The sequence below is a fragment of the Lissotriton vulgaris genome, chromosome 5 (assembly GCF_964263255.1).
Source record: "Lissotriton vulgaris chromosome 5, aLisVul1.2, whole genome shotgun sequence".
NCBI classification, from domain to species: Eukaryota; Metazoa; Chordata; class Amphibia; order Caudata; family Salamandridae; genus Lissotriton; species Lissotriton vulgaris.
In genome coordinates, this window is record NC_141693.1 from 257,431,794 (window position 1) to 257,446,263 (window position 14,470).

Here is a 14,470-nt window from a genome sequence, read left to right on the forward strand (position 1 = left end):
GGTTTCGGTCAGGTTGACGCTGCGGCTGCTGGGACTGATGGCTTCCTGCATCCTTCTGGTGCATCACGCTCGGTGGCGGATGCGGGCTCTGCAGTGGGACCTGAAGTTTCAGTGGGCCCAGCATCAGGGCAACTTGTCCGACCACGTCTTGATCTCGGAGGGCACTGCGAGACAACTGCAGTGGTGGCTTACGGACCGTGATTGGGTCAGGGGCAAGTCCCTCTCCCTTCCCCAACCGGAGCACGTTGTCGTGACGGACGCGTCCCTCCAGGGCTGGGGTGGCCACTTGGGAGAGGCAGAGATCAGAGGCATCTGGTCTCCGGCGGAGTCCCGGCTCCATATCAATCTGTTGGAGCTGCGGGCGATTCGTCTGGCACTGAAGGCATTCCTCCCCTTTGTCAACGGGAGTGTAGTGCAGGTGTTCACCGACAACACCACCGCCATGTGGTACTGCAACAAACAGGGCGGTGTGGGGTCGTGGACCCTTTGCCAGGAGGCTCTGCGCCTCTGGCAATGGCTGGAACGTCAGGGCGTGACTCTGACGGTTCAACACCTGGCAGGTTCTCTGAACGCCAGGGCGGACGAGCTCAGCCGTCGGTGCTCGATGGATCACGAATGGCGTCTGAACTCGGACGTGGCGCAAGGCATCTTTCTGCAATGGGGAGAGCCTTGGTTAGATCTATTCGCCACCGAAGAGAACGCGCAATGTCATCAGTTCTGCGCGTTGGAGTTTCCAAGACGGCACTCGCACGGCGACGCCTTTCGGCGCGAGTGGAGTTGCGGTCTGTTATACGCCTTTCCGCCTATACCACTTCTGCCCAGAGTGCTGAAGAAGATCAGGCGCGACCGGGCCCAAGTTATCCTTGTGGCTCCGGACTGGGCTCGAAGATACTGGTATCCCGAGCTACTCAGCATGTCAGTCGGTCCCCCGATCCGCCTGCCCCTTCAGGAGGACCTTCTGTCGCAGCAGCAGGGGACGGTCCTCCACCCGAACCTGTCCAGTCTCCACCTCCATGCTTGGAGATTGAGCGGCGGCAGTTGAGGCCATTTGACTTGCCTCCTGAAGTCTGTGATGTTATTCTGGCAGCCAGGCGTCCCTCCACTAAGTCGGTATACGCCTGTCGGTGGAACAGATTTGTGGCATGGTGCACAGCAAAGGCTGTGGATCCTCTTTCTGCCCCTCTTTCGGAGGTTCTTCTGTTTCTTCTTTCTCTTGCCCAGCAGGGCTCTGCTCTGGGCACTATCAAGGGCTACCTTTCTGCCCTTTCAGCCTTTTTAAGGCTTCCTGATCAGCCTTCTTTGTTCAAATCCCCGATTGTAACTCGATTCTTGAAAGGCATCACTCACATGTTTCCACCTGTTCCGTTTGTGATGCCTCAGTGGGATTTGAACCTGGTTCTAACTTTTCTGATGTGTGCTCCCTTTGAGCCCCTTCATTCTTGCCCTCTCCGTCTCCTGACTTTAAAGACGGCTTTCCTGGTTACCATCACCTCTGCCAGGAGAGTGAGTGAGCTCCAGGCTCTTTCTGTCCAACCTCCTTTCCTGTCCATTCATCCCGACAAGGTGGTTCTGAGGACTAGACCTTCTTTCCTGCCCAAGGTTGTTTCGGCCTTTCACATCGGGCAGTCCATCACCCTCCCTTCCTTCTTCCCGCCTCCGCATCCTTCAAAGGATGAAGAGCGGCTCCATCGTCTGGACCCAAAACGTGCGCTTTCATTTTACATGGATCGCACACGCCAGTTCCGGGTGGATGACCAACTGTTTGTTGGTTACGTGGGTGCGAAGAAGGGACGGGCGGTCTGTAAACTAACCATCTCTCGATGGGTCGTCCTCTGCATCAAAGCGTGCTACTCTTTGGCTCGGAAGGAGCCTCCTGTTGGGCTGAGGGCCCATTCCACTCGGGCCACGGCGGCTACCACTGCCCTGGGCCGGGGAGTCCCCTTGCAGGACATTTGCCAAGCGGCTACGTGGGCCTCGCTGCACACCTTTGCGAGGCACTACTGCCTGGACAGTCAAGTCCGGAGGGATGGCTTCTTTGGCCGTTCTGTCCTCCAGGACTTTCTGGTGTAGTATTGTATTGGTTCGCAGACCCACCACCGGGGTTGGTATTGCTGGGGTATGTATTCTAAGGTAAGGAATCTAACACTAACGTGTTTCTTTCAGATGAACAAGTTACTTACCTTCGGTAACGATATATCTGTAAGAAACATTAGTTAGTGTTAGATTCCTTACCGATCCCACCCATCCTCCCCGTTCTGCGAACTGATACCTAGGGTTAAGGACATCCCTTTCAGGGCCCTAGTTTTACATGGCACCAGTGTTGGTTCTCTCATGACTCTGCGTCTCCTGGCGCGGAAATGCTGTGTGCAAAGAACTGACGTCAGCGCGCGGAGGCGGCGTCTATATACTCCAGCGACGTCATCACGGCGCACGACGCCGACGACGGACGCGGAGCCGCAGGGGACGCCTGCAGACGACGCCTACCGACGCGCAGGGGTACTGCTACGCAAAAGTTTCCGGATCCAGACTGACGCCTGGGGATATTCTAAGGTAAGGAATCTAACACTAACTAATGTTTCTTACAGATATATCGTTACCGAAGGTAAGTAACTTGTTCATTACGTCCTTGGTGACACAAGAGTTGTGTGTAACCATCCTTATCAATGTACTGACGTCATCCGGATGGGAGATTGAGTCTGCCTAGTTACGAGAAACTAAGTTGCGTTGGTTTATTCTTTGTCATCTCGAGATCATACTTACAAACATTCTGTGATCAAAAATAGTGAGGATTTTCCAATTTTTAAAACCACTAATTGGCATATTTATGACATCATTGAAAATTATTCATGCACGTTATATAGATTAGGAAAGAAATGTATTCTAAGCATGCAATTAATGTAGAAAAACCGATAATAACCCCTACCTAGCCTTATGTGTATTTTTAATTTAACCACAACTGTATAGTAAGTACCCTAATATTTTGGTAGTTTGTAGACCACATAGACATTGTACAAATGTCACATACAAGGTGCAATAAGCGGACAAATCGGCAAATGTGCGCTGTGTCCCAAGGTGGGAAAAGGTAGAGATCTTGAGGGTTCAGTGTTCTCCCACTTCCGCCTTTGTACTGATTTTTTGTATCCAGAGGCAGCCTGGATTGTGCACCAGCTTCACGCGGGATATTTTCATTATAAAGAGGACTTTTATCCCCCTAATGACCGACCTAAAGGGTCAAACTACACATCAATTGCCCATGAAGGCACTGCTCAGTTTCAAGCCCAGCCGAGTGAGGCACAGTTTGTGTGTCACGGGAACTCTAACACATCCTGGTTACATCATCCAATCACCACCTTCTTGCTATACCTTTAATCCGGTGTTCCAGTTATCTCATTGTCCTGAAGAGAGCGCAACATTTCTAAAGAGTTTGAAACGCCATTGACACCAAAGCACACTATAACTGCCTTGAAAGAATTTTCCTTTTTAATTGATGAGCTTATGCATGTATTTATAAACACATATTGAAAGCTGTAGCCTGTACTTAAAATTGTCACCTCTTCAGTTCTGTATGTTTTGTCACCTTCGGACACAGTGCTCATTCGTTGATTTGTCTGCTTATAGCACCTTGTATGTGACATTTTTTACAATTTCTATGTGGTCCACAAATTACTACACAATACGTGTAGTTTACTCTACTTTTCTGTTTTGATTACATGCACCCTTAAGGCTAGAGTGTATTAGTGGTTTACCTCACTAATTGCATGCATGAACCTATTTCTTTGCTTCACTGCAAAGTTGGTATAAATGAATTCCAGGTGAACCATTGTTTTCAGTATATACTGAGTGTCCAGTTTCAATTGGGTTAGAAGGTTGCACCTGTCATAAATGTGTCTTTTTCAGACTTCGCACTTTAGTAAAACTGGCCCTCTTCTACTGCTCGGTATTGGTAATTTTGGATGACCATTACACTTAGCATAAATCCGCCAACCTCGCCCTCACTCTATCTATCGCCCTCACTCTATCTATCTGTCTATCGCTATCTATCTATCTATCTATCTATCTATCTATCTATCTATCTATCTATCTATCTATCTATCTATCGCCCCCACTCTATCTATCTATCTATCTATCTATCGCCCCCACTCTATCTATCGCCCTCACTCTATCTATCACCCTCACTCTATCTATCGCCCTCACTCTATCTATCTATCTATCTATATATCGCCCTCACTCTATCTATCTATCTATCTATATATCGCCCTCACTCCTATCTATCTATCTATCTATCTATCTATCTATCTATCTATCTATCTATCTATCTATCCATCTATCGCCCTCACTCTATCTATTCATCTATCGCCCTCACTCTATCTATCGCCCTCACTCTATCTATCGATTTATCTATCTATCTATCTATCTATCTATCTATCTATCTATCTATCTATCTATCTCTCTCTCTCTCTCTCTCTATCTATCTATCGCCCTCACTCTATCTATCGCCCTCACTCTATCTATCGATTTATCTATCTATCTATCTATCTATCTATCTATCTATCTATCTATCTATCTATCTATCTATCTATCTATCTATCTATCCATCTATCTATCTATCGCCCTCACTCTATCAATCTGTATCGCCCTCACTCTATCTATCGCCCTCTATCTATCTATCTATCTATCTATCTATCTATCTATCTATCTATCTATCTATCTATCTATCTATCTATCTCTCTCTATCTATCTATCGCCCTCACTCTATCTATCGCCCTCACTCTATCTATCTATCGCCCTCTATCTATCTATCTATCTATCTATCTATCTATCTATCTATCTATCTATCTATCTATCTATCTATCTATCTATCTATCTATCTATCGATCTATCTATCTATCGCCCTCACTCTATCTATCGCCATCTATCTATCTATCTATCTATCTATCTATCTATCTATCTATCTATCTATCTATCTATCTATCGCCCTCACTCTATCTATCTATCGCCCTCACTCTATCTATCTATCGCCCTCACTCTATCTATCGCCCTCTATCTATCTATCTATCTATCTATCTATCTATCTATCTATCTATCTATCTATCTATCTATCTATCTCTCTCTATCTATCTATCGCCCTCACTCTATCTATCGCCCTCACTCTATCTATCTATCGATCTATCTATCTATCGCCCTCACTCTATCTATCGCCATCTATCTATCTATCTATCTATCTATCTATCTATCTATCTATCTATCTATCTATCTATCTATCTCTATCTATATATCTATCGCCCTCACTCTATCTATCGCCCTCACTCTATCTATTGCCCTCACTCTATCGCCCTTACTCTATCTACCGCCCTCCCTCTATTTATCGCCCTCCCTCTATCTATCGCCCTCACTCTATCTATCTATCTATCTATCTATCTATCTATCTATCTATCTATCTATCTATCTATCTATCTACCTATCTATCTATCTATCGCCCTCCCTCTATCTATCTCTCTATCACCCTCCCTCTATCTATCTCTCGCACTAACTCTGTCTATCGCATCACCACAGCATCCCTCAGCACCACCACAGCATCACTCAGGGGCACCACAACATCACTATGCGCTACCACAGCATCACTGAACGCCACAGCATCACTCGTCGCCACCACAACATCACTCAGTGCCACCACAGCATCAATCTGTGCAACCATTCAACAACAACTCGTTCAAATATGTTCTCTCAATGTTTCAAGCTTTATTACATATGATAAAAAGATGTTATTTCACTACTGTTTTTGGATTTTCGTTACAGTAAAATACATTGAACATAATCTTGACAAAAGTTATTTACAAAAGTTTTAGCTATTGCCATTATAAATTACAATAACTTTTATTTAAGTATTAATTATTAAAAAAATTAAAAGCCATTGTTATTTGTAATATCAATACATCTAAGTCACGTAAATACAACACATATTGCATTACAAATGCTATAGGTGTCACATTTGCGAAAGGTAAAACTATTGGCATTGTAAATAACAAATCTATTAATTTCGCTATTTTCAAAACCAACACATAAATAAAAAATGTGTCATTTACAATACCAATAGCTCAAACTTTTATAATGCGAGATCTATTGCATTGCAAATGCTTGTTTTTTTATTTCAGAGTCACAACTCGTTCACATACTGCTTTTCGTTCCTCTGTGTTCATTGGCCTTCACAGACTGCATTTTGTTACCTATGTTCCATTGTTCACTGGCTTTTATTGTCCCAGATCCTCCTAAATTTACTGGCTCACTCTTGTCAGTAAAATTATATTTTTCTCTATCACTGCCCCAGTCTTGGTTGCTCTCACTTACTCTCACTTGATGCACTGCTTTCGCTGATGCTCACAGTCACTCTCTTTCCTTGGTTCTCTCCCTTGGCTGTTTATCATTACTCCTATCCCAGTGCACTGTGCGACTCTCACTAACTGACTTATTGCGCTTGGTCTTTATGTACTCTCTCCACCTCTGCCTGACTCTCTTTTATGGCTTCTTTTCTTTACTTTCACAGAACCTTAGTGTGTGTTTATATTGTTCCTGATTGCTCTTCTATACATTCCCGCTGGTACCCTAGCCTTCACCTTTTTTTGCATTAACAGCTTCTTGCAACCTCTGGTTTCTTTCCTTTTGGACTACTCCTTGTTACCTCTTCTCACTATAGTTGCCTTGTTGCTTGTGGTTTTGTTGCTTTCTATGTCCCCCTTTAATCAACCCATCATCTCTGGTTTGCTATTGACCCATCCTGCTTGTTTTGTCACGCTCACTCCTTCCCTTTATCACTGCTGTTGTTGCCCAGATGATTCTATTATCTGTACTCGTTTCCCCAGTGACCCTTTACTTTGGTCTCATTGACTCAATCTTATTGCTCTTTATTCTTGTTCCTCTCGCTCTTTCTTATTGCATTCTTGCCCCATTGCTTTCTGTGACTCTTATCTCCCCTTGTTGCATTGCTTTCACTGATTTTCCATCTTACAACTGTTTCCTCTTTCTTGCTGGCAGTGTTTTTATTGCTATAATGTCCCTGTCGCTGGTGTTTCCGCAATTTCCCTCATTGCCCCTGGTTGTTCCGCTTGAAGTGATCAATGGCACTCGTCCATCTTCATCGTTGCTTTTCAGTTCCACTGCTCTCACTGACACCATCTTGAATCTCCCTACCCCATTCTCTTACTGACTATCTGTTGCTTCCCTGATTTCTCTCCTAGACTCTTTCTTGTTGCTCCTTGGTTCCCTCCTCCCATTGACTATGTTGGTCTCTCTACTTTCTGGAATCCATAGACACCCTGTTTGTCTTGTTTCCGCTTCTCTATTATTGCTTCATTTTGTTTTCTTATTGCCGCTTGCTTGCTTTGATTCCTGTTCTGGATACAAATCCATGTTTCTGTTCGCCTCGTAACGGCCCTGGTCCTATTGCACTCATTCATGCTTATTACGTGGGTCCTCTTGCTCCCGAATTCTCTTTGCTCCCAGCTGCTCCTCTCTCTGTAGTTCGCTTGCTGTCTCTCATTTTATCACAGTTTTGATTATCATTGCCATTGTCACTAGTTGTGTTGTGTTACTAAATTCCACTTGTAGCCCACTACACCTTTGCTAGTAATGACTCTTGTTGCGTACCTTTCCATTACTCCCTGATTTGCTCTGACTCTCACACTTTTCCCCTGGTACCTTCGCTCGCTTTGATCTTCACTGACTTCTTGGTATTGTTGCAGGACCCATTGCCGTCTCTGTCTAATTATTTCCCTCACCTGCAGCCATGTGGTTATCTCTGTCTTTTACATAATTTCAAATGCTGCCCCTGATTCCTCTGATCTTGCTAGCTCACTTGTGGATTTTGGTTTTGTCCTTCCTCATTCCCCTTGTGCATATTCCCTCTCTTAACTTGATTTACTGTTAATTTCATTCACTGTCTGCTTTTTGTATTCACAGCGGATTATAGCACTAGTGAAATGTTGGTGAACATGGGGAACCTACCTCTGGATGAGTTCTACCCAGCGGTCTCCATTGTGACGCTAATGAGGATCTTGCGGGACCAGTCGCTCTCAAACCATCACACAATGGTGGTACAAGCTATCACCTTCATCTTCAAGTCTCTGGGCCTCAAGTGTGTGCAGTTCTTACCACAGGTCATGCCCACCTTCCTAGCAGTCATCCGACTCTGTGATGGAAGTGCCCGGGAGGTGAGTGTGCTCTTACTTTCTCCAGGCATTGTCTCATGTTTGCTTTTCACTAATGGGGTCTTGTCCATGCCATTAGCCGTACTCTCTAGTGTCGGGTAGTCTTCCTCTCTTGTCTGCATGGTTTTCTCTCTTGCCTGCATGGCCTTCCTCCCTAGCCTTAATGATCTTAATCTCTTGTCTGCGTGGTCTCCTTTAGGTGCCTGTGTGTTCTCCCTACTTAGTTCTCCCTACTTTGCATGCTCAGTCACTTTTCTTGCATGGTCTCACTCCTTCCTTCACTTAATGTAATGTCTCTTCTTGCTCTTGTGTGCTTTCATTCTGCCTGATCCTTCTTCTTTACTTCACCAGAACTTTTAGTTTCCCTCCCTTAAAGTTCTGCTCTGCATTTCTACCCCTATGTCCCATCTGCACAGAAACTGTTCCTCTATTTGTTTTCGTTTGTATCCATGTGCTTTCCCTCTTCTGCCCTTGGATTTTTGTTTTCCTCTCATTCCTCTGCTTCCATTTTCATTTGTGTGCCTTGTTAAGTTATCTGCATCCTGTTTAACTTATAATTCTTTAAATCCTAGCTTTGTAACGTCCTCCTGTCTCCTAACACTCCTCTTCCCTCCTGTTCAAGTTCAACCCTTAACTCAAATTTTTGGGCACTCCATGGACTATCTCTCTTTCTCACAATTGGTGGTATTCTGCTGCACTTGGTGGGACGTTCTACATTCTCATAAATAAGAGGGCAGAAAGTGTCCTTTGTAGGAGGCCCAGTTTCTCCCAGGTAATCTAGAGTTGTTTTGGCTCTCCATTGAGCCCCTCTCTTTTCTCTCCATTCATCTGGGAGGTGGAACAGATGCTTTCTAACTGTCCTGGAATCTTTACCCTCTTGCTCTTATCACTGATGTCTTAATTCTCATTTGAACCCGATGCTTTATGAACACTGGCCTGGAGTCTCTTTCCCTTGTTAATAATTAGTTGGATGTATTGAGGCACCCACTAGATGGACTCGCTGTGTTGTTAATGTGCTTGCTAACTCATGATTTCATTTGATTTATTCAGATTCTAGATCACTGCTTACTTTTTCCTTTCCTGTGAAGTTGTACTCCTACTCCTGCTGTCTTCTATCCCTCAGTTTGTCGGGCGAAAGATGTTCACATTTGGGCACTTGTTATCTGCTTTTCCTTTTCTTGAGTGGGCAGAATAGTATATGGACATTTTTTGACTGGTATTCCTGTGCACCCTTTCTCTCACAGGTAGTGGTTTATTTGTACATTTGTTGGCTGTTCTCCTTTTCACTTAAATAGTGGGAAGTATTGGGGAACTGATGCAGCTGATCTGTCTTTCTCTAGATGAGACAAAGTGTACTCATGCACTCTGGCTCCTCTATTTTTCCTTATAGAGTAGAGTGGACCTATGTTCATTTTGGTCTCTTTGGCTGTTTTCCTTTCTTTGGGCATGCAAGGTTTATTTGAGCCCCATGCTGATTGTGGCACAGGTGTATTTGTGTGCTCTTGACTTAATTACTTTTCTCTGTGTAGAAAGATATTTTAGAATGTTTGTTGACTGCTCCTTTTGCATCGGCTAGCATAGTGTAGTTCACACTGTGTGCTCTATTTTTGTCACTCACTGGTGGAGTAATTCCTGCACGTATTGACAGCCCTTTCTTTTCTCTGAGTTGTTTGGGGTGTATAAGAGCCATTTCTGCCTGCTCTCCTTTTGCTAGGTGTATTCAGCAACTTGCTTTTTCCTGTCTTTTTCTTTCGGCAGATGGAGGTGTATATGAGCGCTTGCTTTTAATTCTGGTATTCTCTCTGCTACTTTGAGTATATACAAGCACATGTTGATAGCTCTTCCTCTTTTTCAGGGCAAGTGTGTTTTCATGCACTTGCACAGTGATCTGCCTCATTGGCAAGGGCTTTATTCAAGTAGACGCTGACTGCTTTTTCTTTATGGGATGGGTGTATTCGTGCACTACCCTTGATAGGTAGCTGTGTATTTGTGCACTTTATTGGAGGCTTTATAAATGGAAAATTTATATTTTAATGGGTATGGAGGGGCAGTGAGCCTGGCCTTGCTGCATCGCTTTTGTTAATGCTTGTCCCTTTGTTTTTCTTTGCTGCTTCTCCAGTCCCACCAGCCTTCTCCCCAAGTAAGTTCTGACGACGCCCAAGTGCACTTTCTTCGCTGCCGCAACATGACCAGAGCCATCAGTAGAGGTCGGGCCCGGAGGAAGAAAACACTTTGGCTGTTTGGCTGCTGCATCCAAGCCAAAAGTAACAACTTCTTCCCACAGAGCCCCCCGCAACGACTTGAAACTTACCGTGCCTGACCTTCCAGCTCCGGGCCCGACCCCCTGTCTGTCCCATCCACCTGCAACCATCAAGATCCTTTGGGGAAGTGGAATGCTCTATGTTTAACTCATACTGTACTAGATGTGGATTGGGTGTGATGCACAAGAACAAATGTAGGGGTGTGTACACCAGGAAGAGAGTTAAATGGGAGTGAGTAGGAATACTGGGAGGGAACAGTACAACATGAGGAGAAAGAAATGAGAATTCACATGATGTGAAGGAGTTGCTCGAAGTGTACACCAGTCCCAGTCATTCCTCTTAGAATTCACTTGTGGGTTTATGTTACTGTATGAAAGGAGAACAGCCTAAAAATGACCATGAATTTCTGCCCTTAACCAAAAGGAGGTGGAAGTCATTACCGTTCTGCGGCTCTGGATTTCTATTTGTAATTGTTTTGCCAGATGCTCGTTGTATCATGTTCCGTTTTTGGCTGAGGGTAATGAAGAGCCTTACTGGGATTGCTAGAGATTCTCTCTGCTGTAAAATGTCTTTTTGAGTTATCTGGGTGGCCATCAGGTGGGTGAATCTTCCCGTAACTGCCATAGATTCTCTAAAGGAAGGAAAGCTCCAAAGTACCCGAGAATACTTGCAAAAGAAAGAAATTATTTCTGGCATCTAACAACTCTTGAGACATATCTGCAACTTTTGAAGTCCAATTCCATAATAAAAGGCATGGTGCTGAATTCATCAAGCTATTTATGGCCATAAACCTACTTTTAATGGTGGTAATTGCACCATTTACATCTGTTGGGTATCCACTGAGGGATAACTATTGCAGGCATAAGTGGTTTTACTGCTGTATTGTAAGCTACTACTATTGCAAACAGCTGCACAGTAGTGCAACCCTCACAAAGGTTGGGGGAGTAAATAGATCAAAGGAATGGGTTGCCTTGGGAGTTTGTGAACACCCACAGATGTGTGAGTTTGTAGGCGTTCACAAGCTTCTCTCCAACCTGGAGCCAGAAATCACTCCAGCATGGGCATGAGCAACTCCTCTTCCAACTTGGTAGGGGGAATGGCCTGCACTCAAACTTCATGGGGGTGAAGGTGCTGGTGTTTTCCCATGGAGGAAAAAGAAAGAAAAAAATGTGCAGTGGTACAATGACTTGCTTTTTCCCAACTTGGTGTTGTGCTGTGTATAGAAATTTACGTAGAAGAATTAGAAAATGTCACATGACATTCCAAATACTATGTGTGGCTTGTGAAGGTTTCCTGGCGTATTACTTAGAATGTTTGCAAACTCCTAAAACATTTTAATGTTCATAGGAGTAAGTGTGTAAATTTACAAGTATTTTCCAACAAATGGGCCCATTGAGTTCTTTGTTTCTCAGTGCTGCAGAGTCAGGAAGCTGCGTTTGCTTTCATGACGTTGTGCATAACACAAACATTTGTTAGAATTTTAAGGACAGACGTGCATTAGTTTAATCAAATATAGTTTATTGTAATCTCTCTATTCTTTTAGAGGACTAAACAACATGTCTGCTACATGACATTAGACATAAAAACAAATCATTGGGATAGAATATTTGCCCATAACGGTTGCATTTCCTAAAATTAAAAATAATCTTTAGGGTCTTGATATACCACTTTTTCTCTCAAATCCATTGGGTTAGAACCCATTTTAAGAGATCTGACTGCACTCCTGCATATTTCTAATCCATTCATCTATATTCCCCTTAGTTCTGCAAATTGTTAATATTGTTAATTTATGGATTTCAAATGGGGCTGTGTACCTCCTCCTCTGGGTATGACATTGATCAGTCTTGATTGGCCAGTCATATCCTTGAATATTTTCTCAGACGTAGTCTCATTTTTTTTTTTTACTTCAGTCAGCAAAGGAATTGATACTGTTTTGGGGATAATTCTTCTCCCCATTCAGTGACTGGGGGAGTATTTGTAATTAAAAGTCAAACAATGAAAATCCATATCTGCACTTGACGTACAGGCGAATTGCCCTACTGTAGGCCTGTAGTGTCACTATTATAATTAATTTTCAATTTTGCACTTGTACATGTAATTCTCTACCATGATTATTGGGTTAGTGTGTATTGGTCTTAAAGATTTCCTCCCTTTTCTGGAACATGCAAACGCTTGAAGGAGAGCATAAATGGTTGAATAAGAAATCACACATACAAACATTTTACAGCATTCTCTTTTTGACAGTGCCTTTAGTTATAATGAATGTGAGCAGTGGCACTCTTTTTTTTTTAACCAACAAATTATTCATGATATTGAAGATTCAAGTCTGTGCGAGAAAATGTGCTCTTTTCCTAGGATAGAGTTGACTGTCTAGTAGTTGTCAGAGATTTGTTTTGGTGGAAGAACGATACTAGCCTAGACCACTGAACTATAGTAGAAAATGACTTTAATCATAAAATGCACCTACAATAAATATGAGTTTGCTGAGGACTGGGATGATCTTTGCTGCTGTAATTTGGTGCCATTTTCAGCTTCTCTTCCCAGCAAGATTAGTGTTTGCTAGGAACACTTGTTAGTTAGGTTGGGTCTCTGCCAATCTGGTGGCGGCAGGGCCATTGGGAGGTATATAAAATAAAGCCACGGTAGTATGTCCTCATAATATATCATATGTAATCAAGACCTGTTGAATTTCCATGTTCTCTTAAATCCTCAGTGTGAAAAGGTTTTTTACTTATTTTATAAACCTGTAGGCAGTGTTCGGCATATCATTCCTGCATTATATTAGCTTTTGTGGGTCAACAAGCTCTTTAATACTTCCCCACATTATGTTAAAAGTATCTGCATAGTAAAACCTCTGCTATGACCTCACATTGTTAAAAGCCACAGTTATACCAACCTGTTTATCATCCCACATGGTAAAAACCTAGATGTGTGCCACCACAGTACACACCCACATTATGTAAAAAAGCACAAGCTTGAAAACTGTGTCCCCACTATCCTTTTGCATTGTTAAACACCCAGGCATGGGAACATCTTCTGCAGTACTCTCCCAATAATATGATGAAATCCTTGGTGTTTTAATGATCTCTGTGCTACTCTCTTATGTTATGTTAAAAGCCTTGGCTCATGTTTTGTTTGTTGGGTGGCGGAGGGGAATCAGACTCTTTCTGATCTTAGAGAGGGTCTGCAACATAATGTAATCTATTGTGTCCCTCCAACAGTAACATATGTCATGTCTCACCAGGAGTAGTGCTAACCTCTGTTCTGTCTCTCTTACAGTTTATGTTCCAGCAGCTGGGGATGTTAGTGTCTTTTGTGCGGAGTCACATCCGGCCCTACATGGAGGAAATATTCTCCCTCATGCGAGTAAGAATCTTGCCTTTCAATTTAGAAAGTGGTACTGTAAGTTGTATTCCTTAGGCATAGTGTTCTGAGGACTAGTTGGTTCCCAAGACATTTTACCTCCATGTGAGCACATTCTGGTAGGTGTAATATATCCTAGTGCAGGACACTTATTGCTAGAGATGCCTGCGGCAGAGTATGATCATCGTTGGTTGGACCACTACTAAAGCATTTTAAGACAGCAGAAATTCGAACTGTGGGAAAAGCTTGAATCTTCTTGGTATGTAGGGATCTATCCTTAATATACCAAAAATACATGTTGGTTTATTTTGTGGCATAAGTTATCCAGAAATACAACAACTGGAAGCTATTACTTACTGATGTTGCATTGTACTAATGACAGTGGATTTCTGTATGCTGAATGTTTTAAGTACTGCAACACACAAAATCTTATGAGTGACAGGATACCACTGTTTTAATCGATGCAGTTATGATAGGTGAATTAGGGCCGTGCATCCTATGAACATTGTAGTTTAATAAGGCTATATTTGCCCTATATGAGCACAAACCTTTGTCATTTATCCGATTGTCTCCAGTTGTCTATCCACACATTAGTTTCCTCCCGTTCACTGATCAGATCACAGCACAGTACAGGCATTCTTAAAA

The 14,470-nt window shown here is 43.2% G+C and overlaps 1 protein-coding gene across 2 annotated transcripts in view; it reads left to right on the forward strand.

The window, feature by feature from the left end:
- Positions 1 to 14,470, forward strand: part of MTOR (mechanistic target of rapamycin kinase) — a 938,810-nt gene that overhangs the window by 286,736 nt on the left and 637,604 nt on the right. The window contains exons 19-21 of one of the 2 annotated variants that reach the window (XM_086921314.1): positions 7,954 to 8,204; positions 10,321 to 10,341; positions 13,742 to 13,828. In XM_086921314.1, coding sequence (XP_086777440.1) covers positions 7,954 to 8,204; positions 10,321 to 10,341; positions 13,742 to 13,828 — 359 coding nt within the window. The remainder of the gene's footprint in view (positions 1 to 7,953; positions 8,205 to 10,320; positions 10,342 to 13,741; positions 13,829 to 14,470) is intronic. The other variant, XM_086921315.1, reaches the window with a different exon arrangement.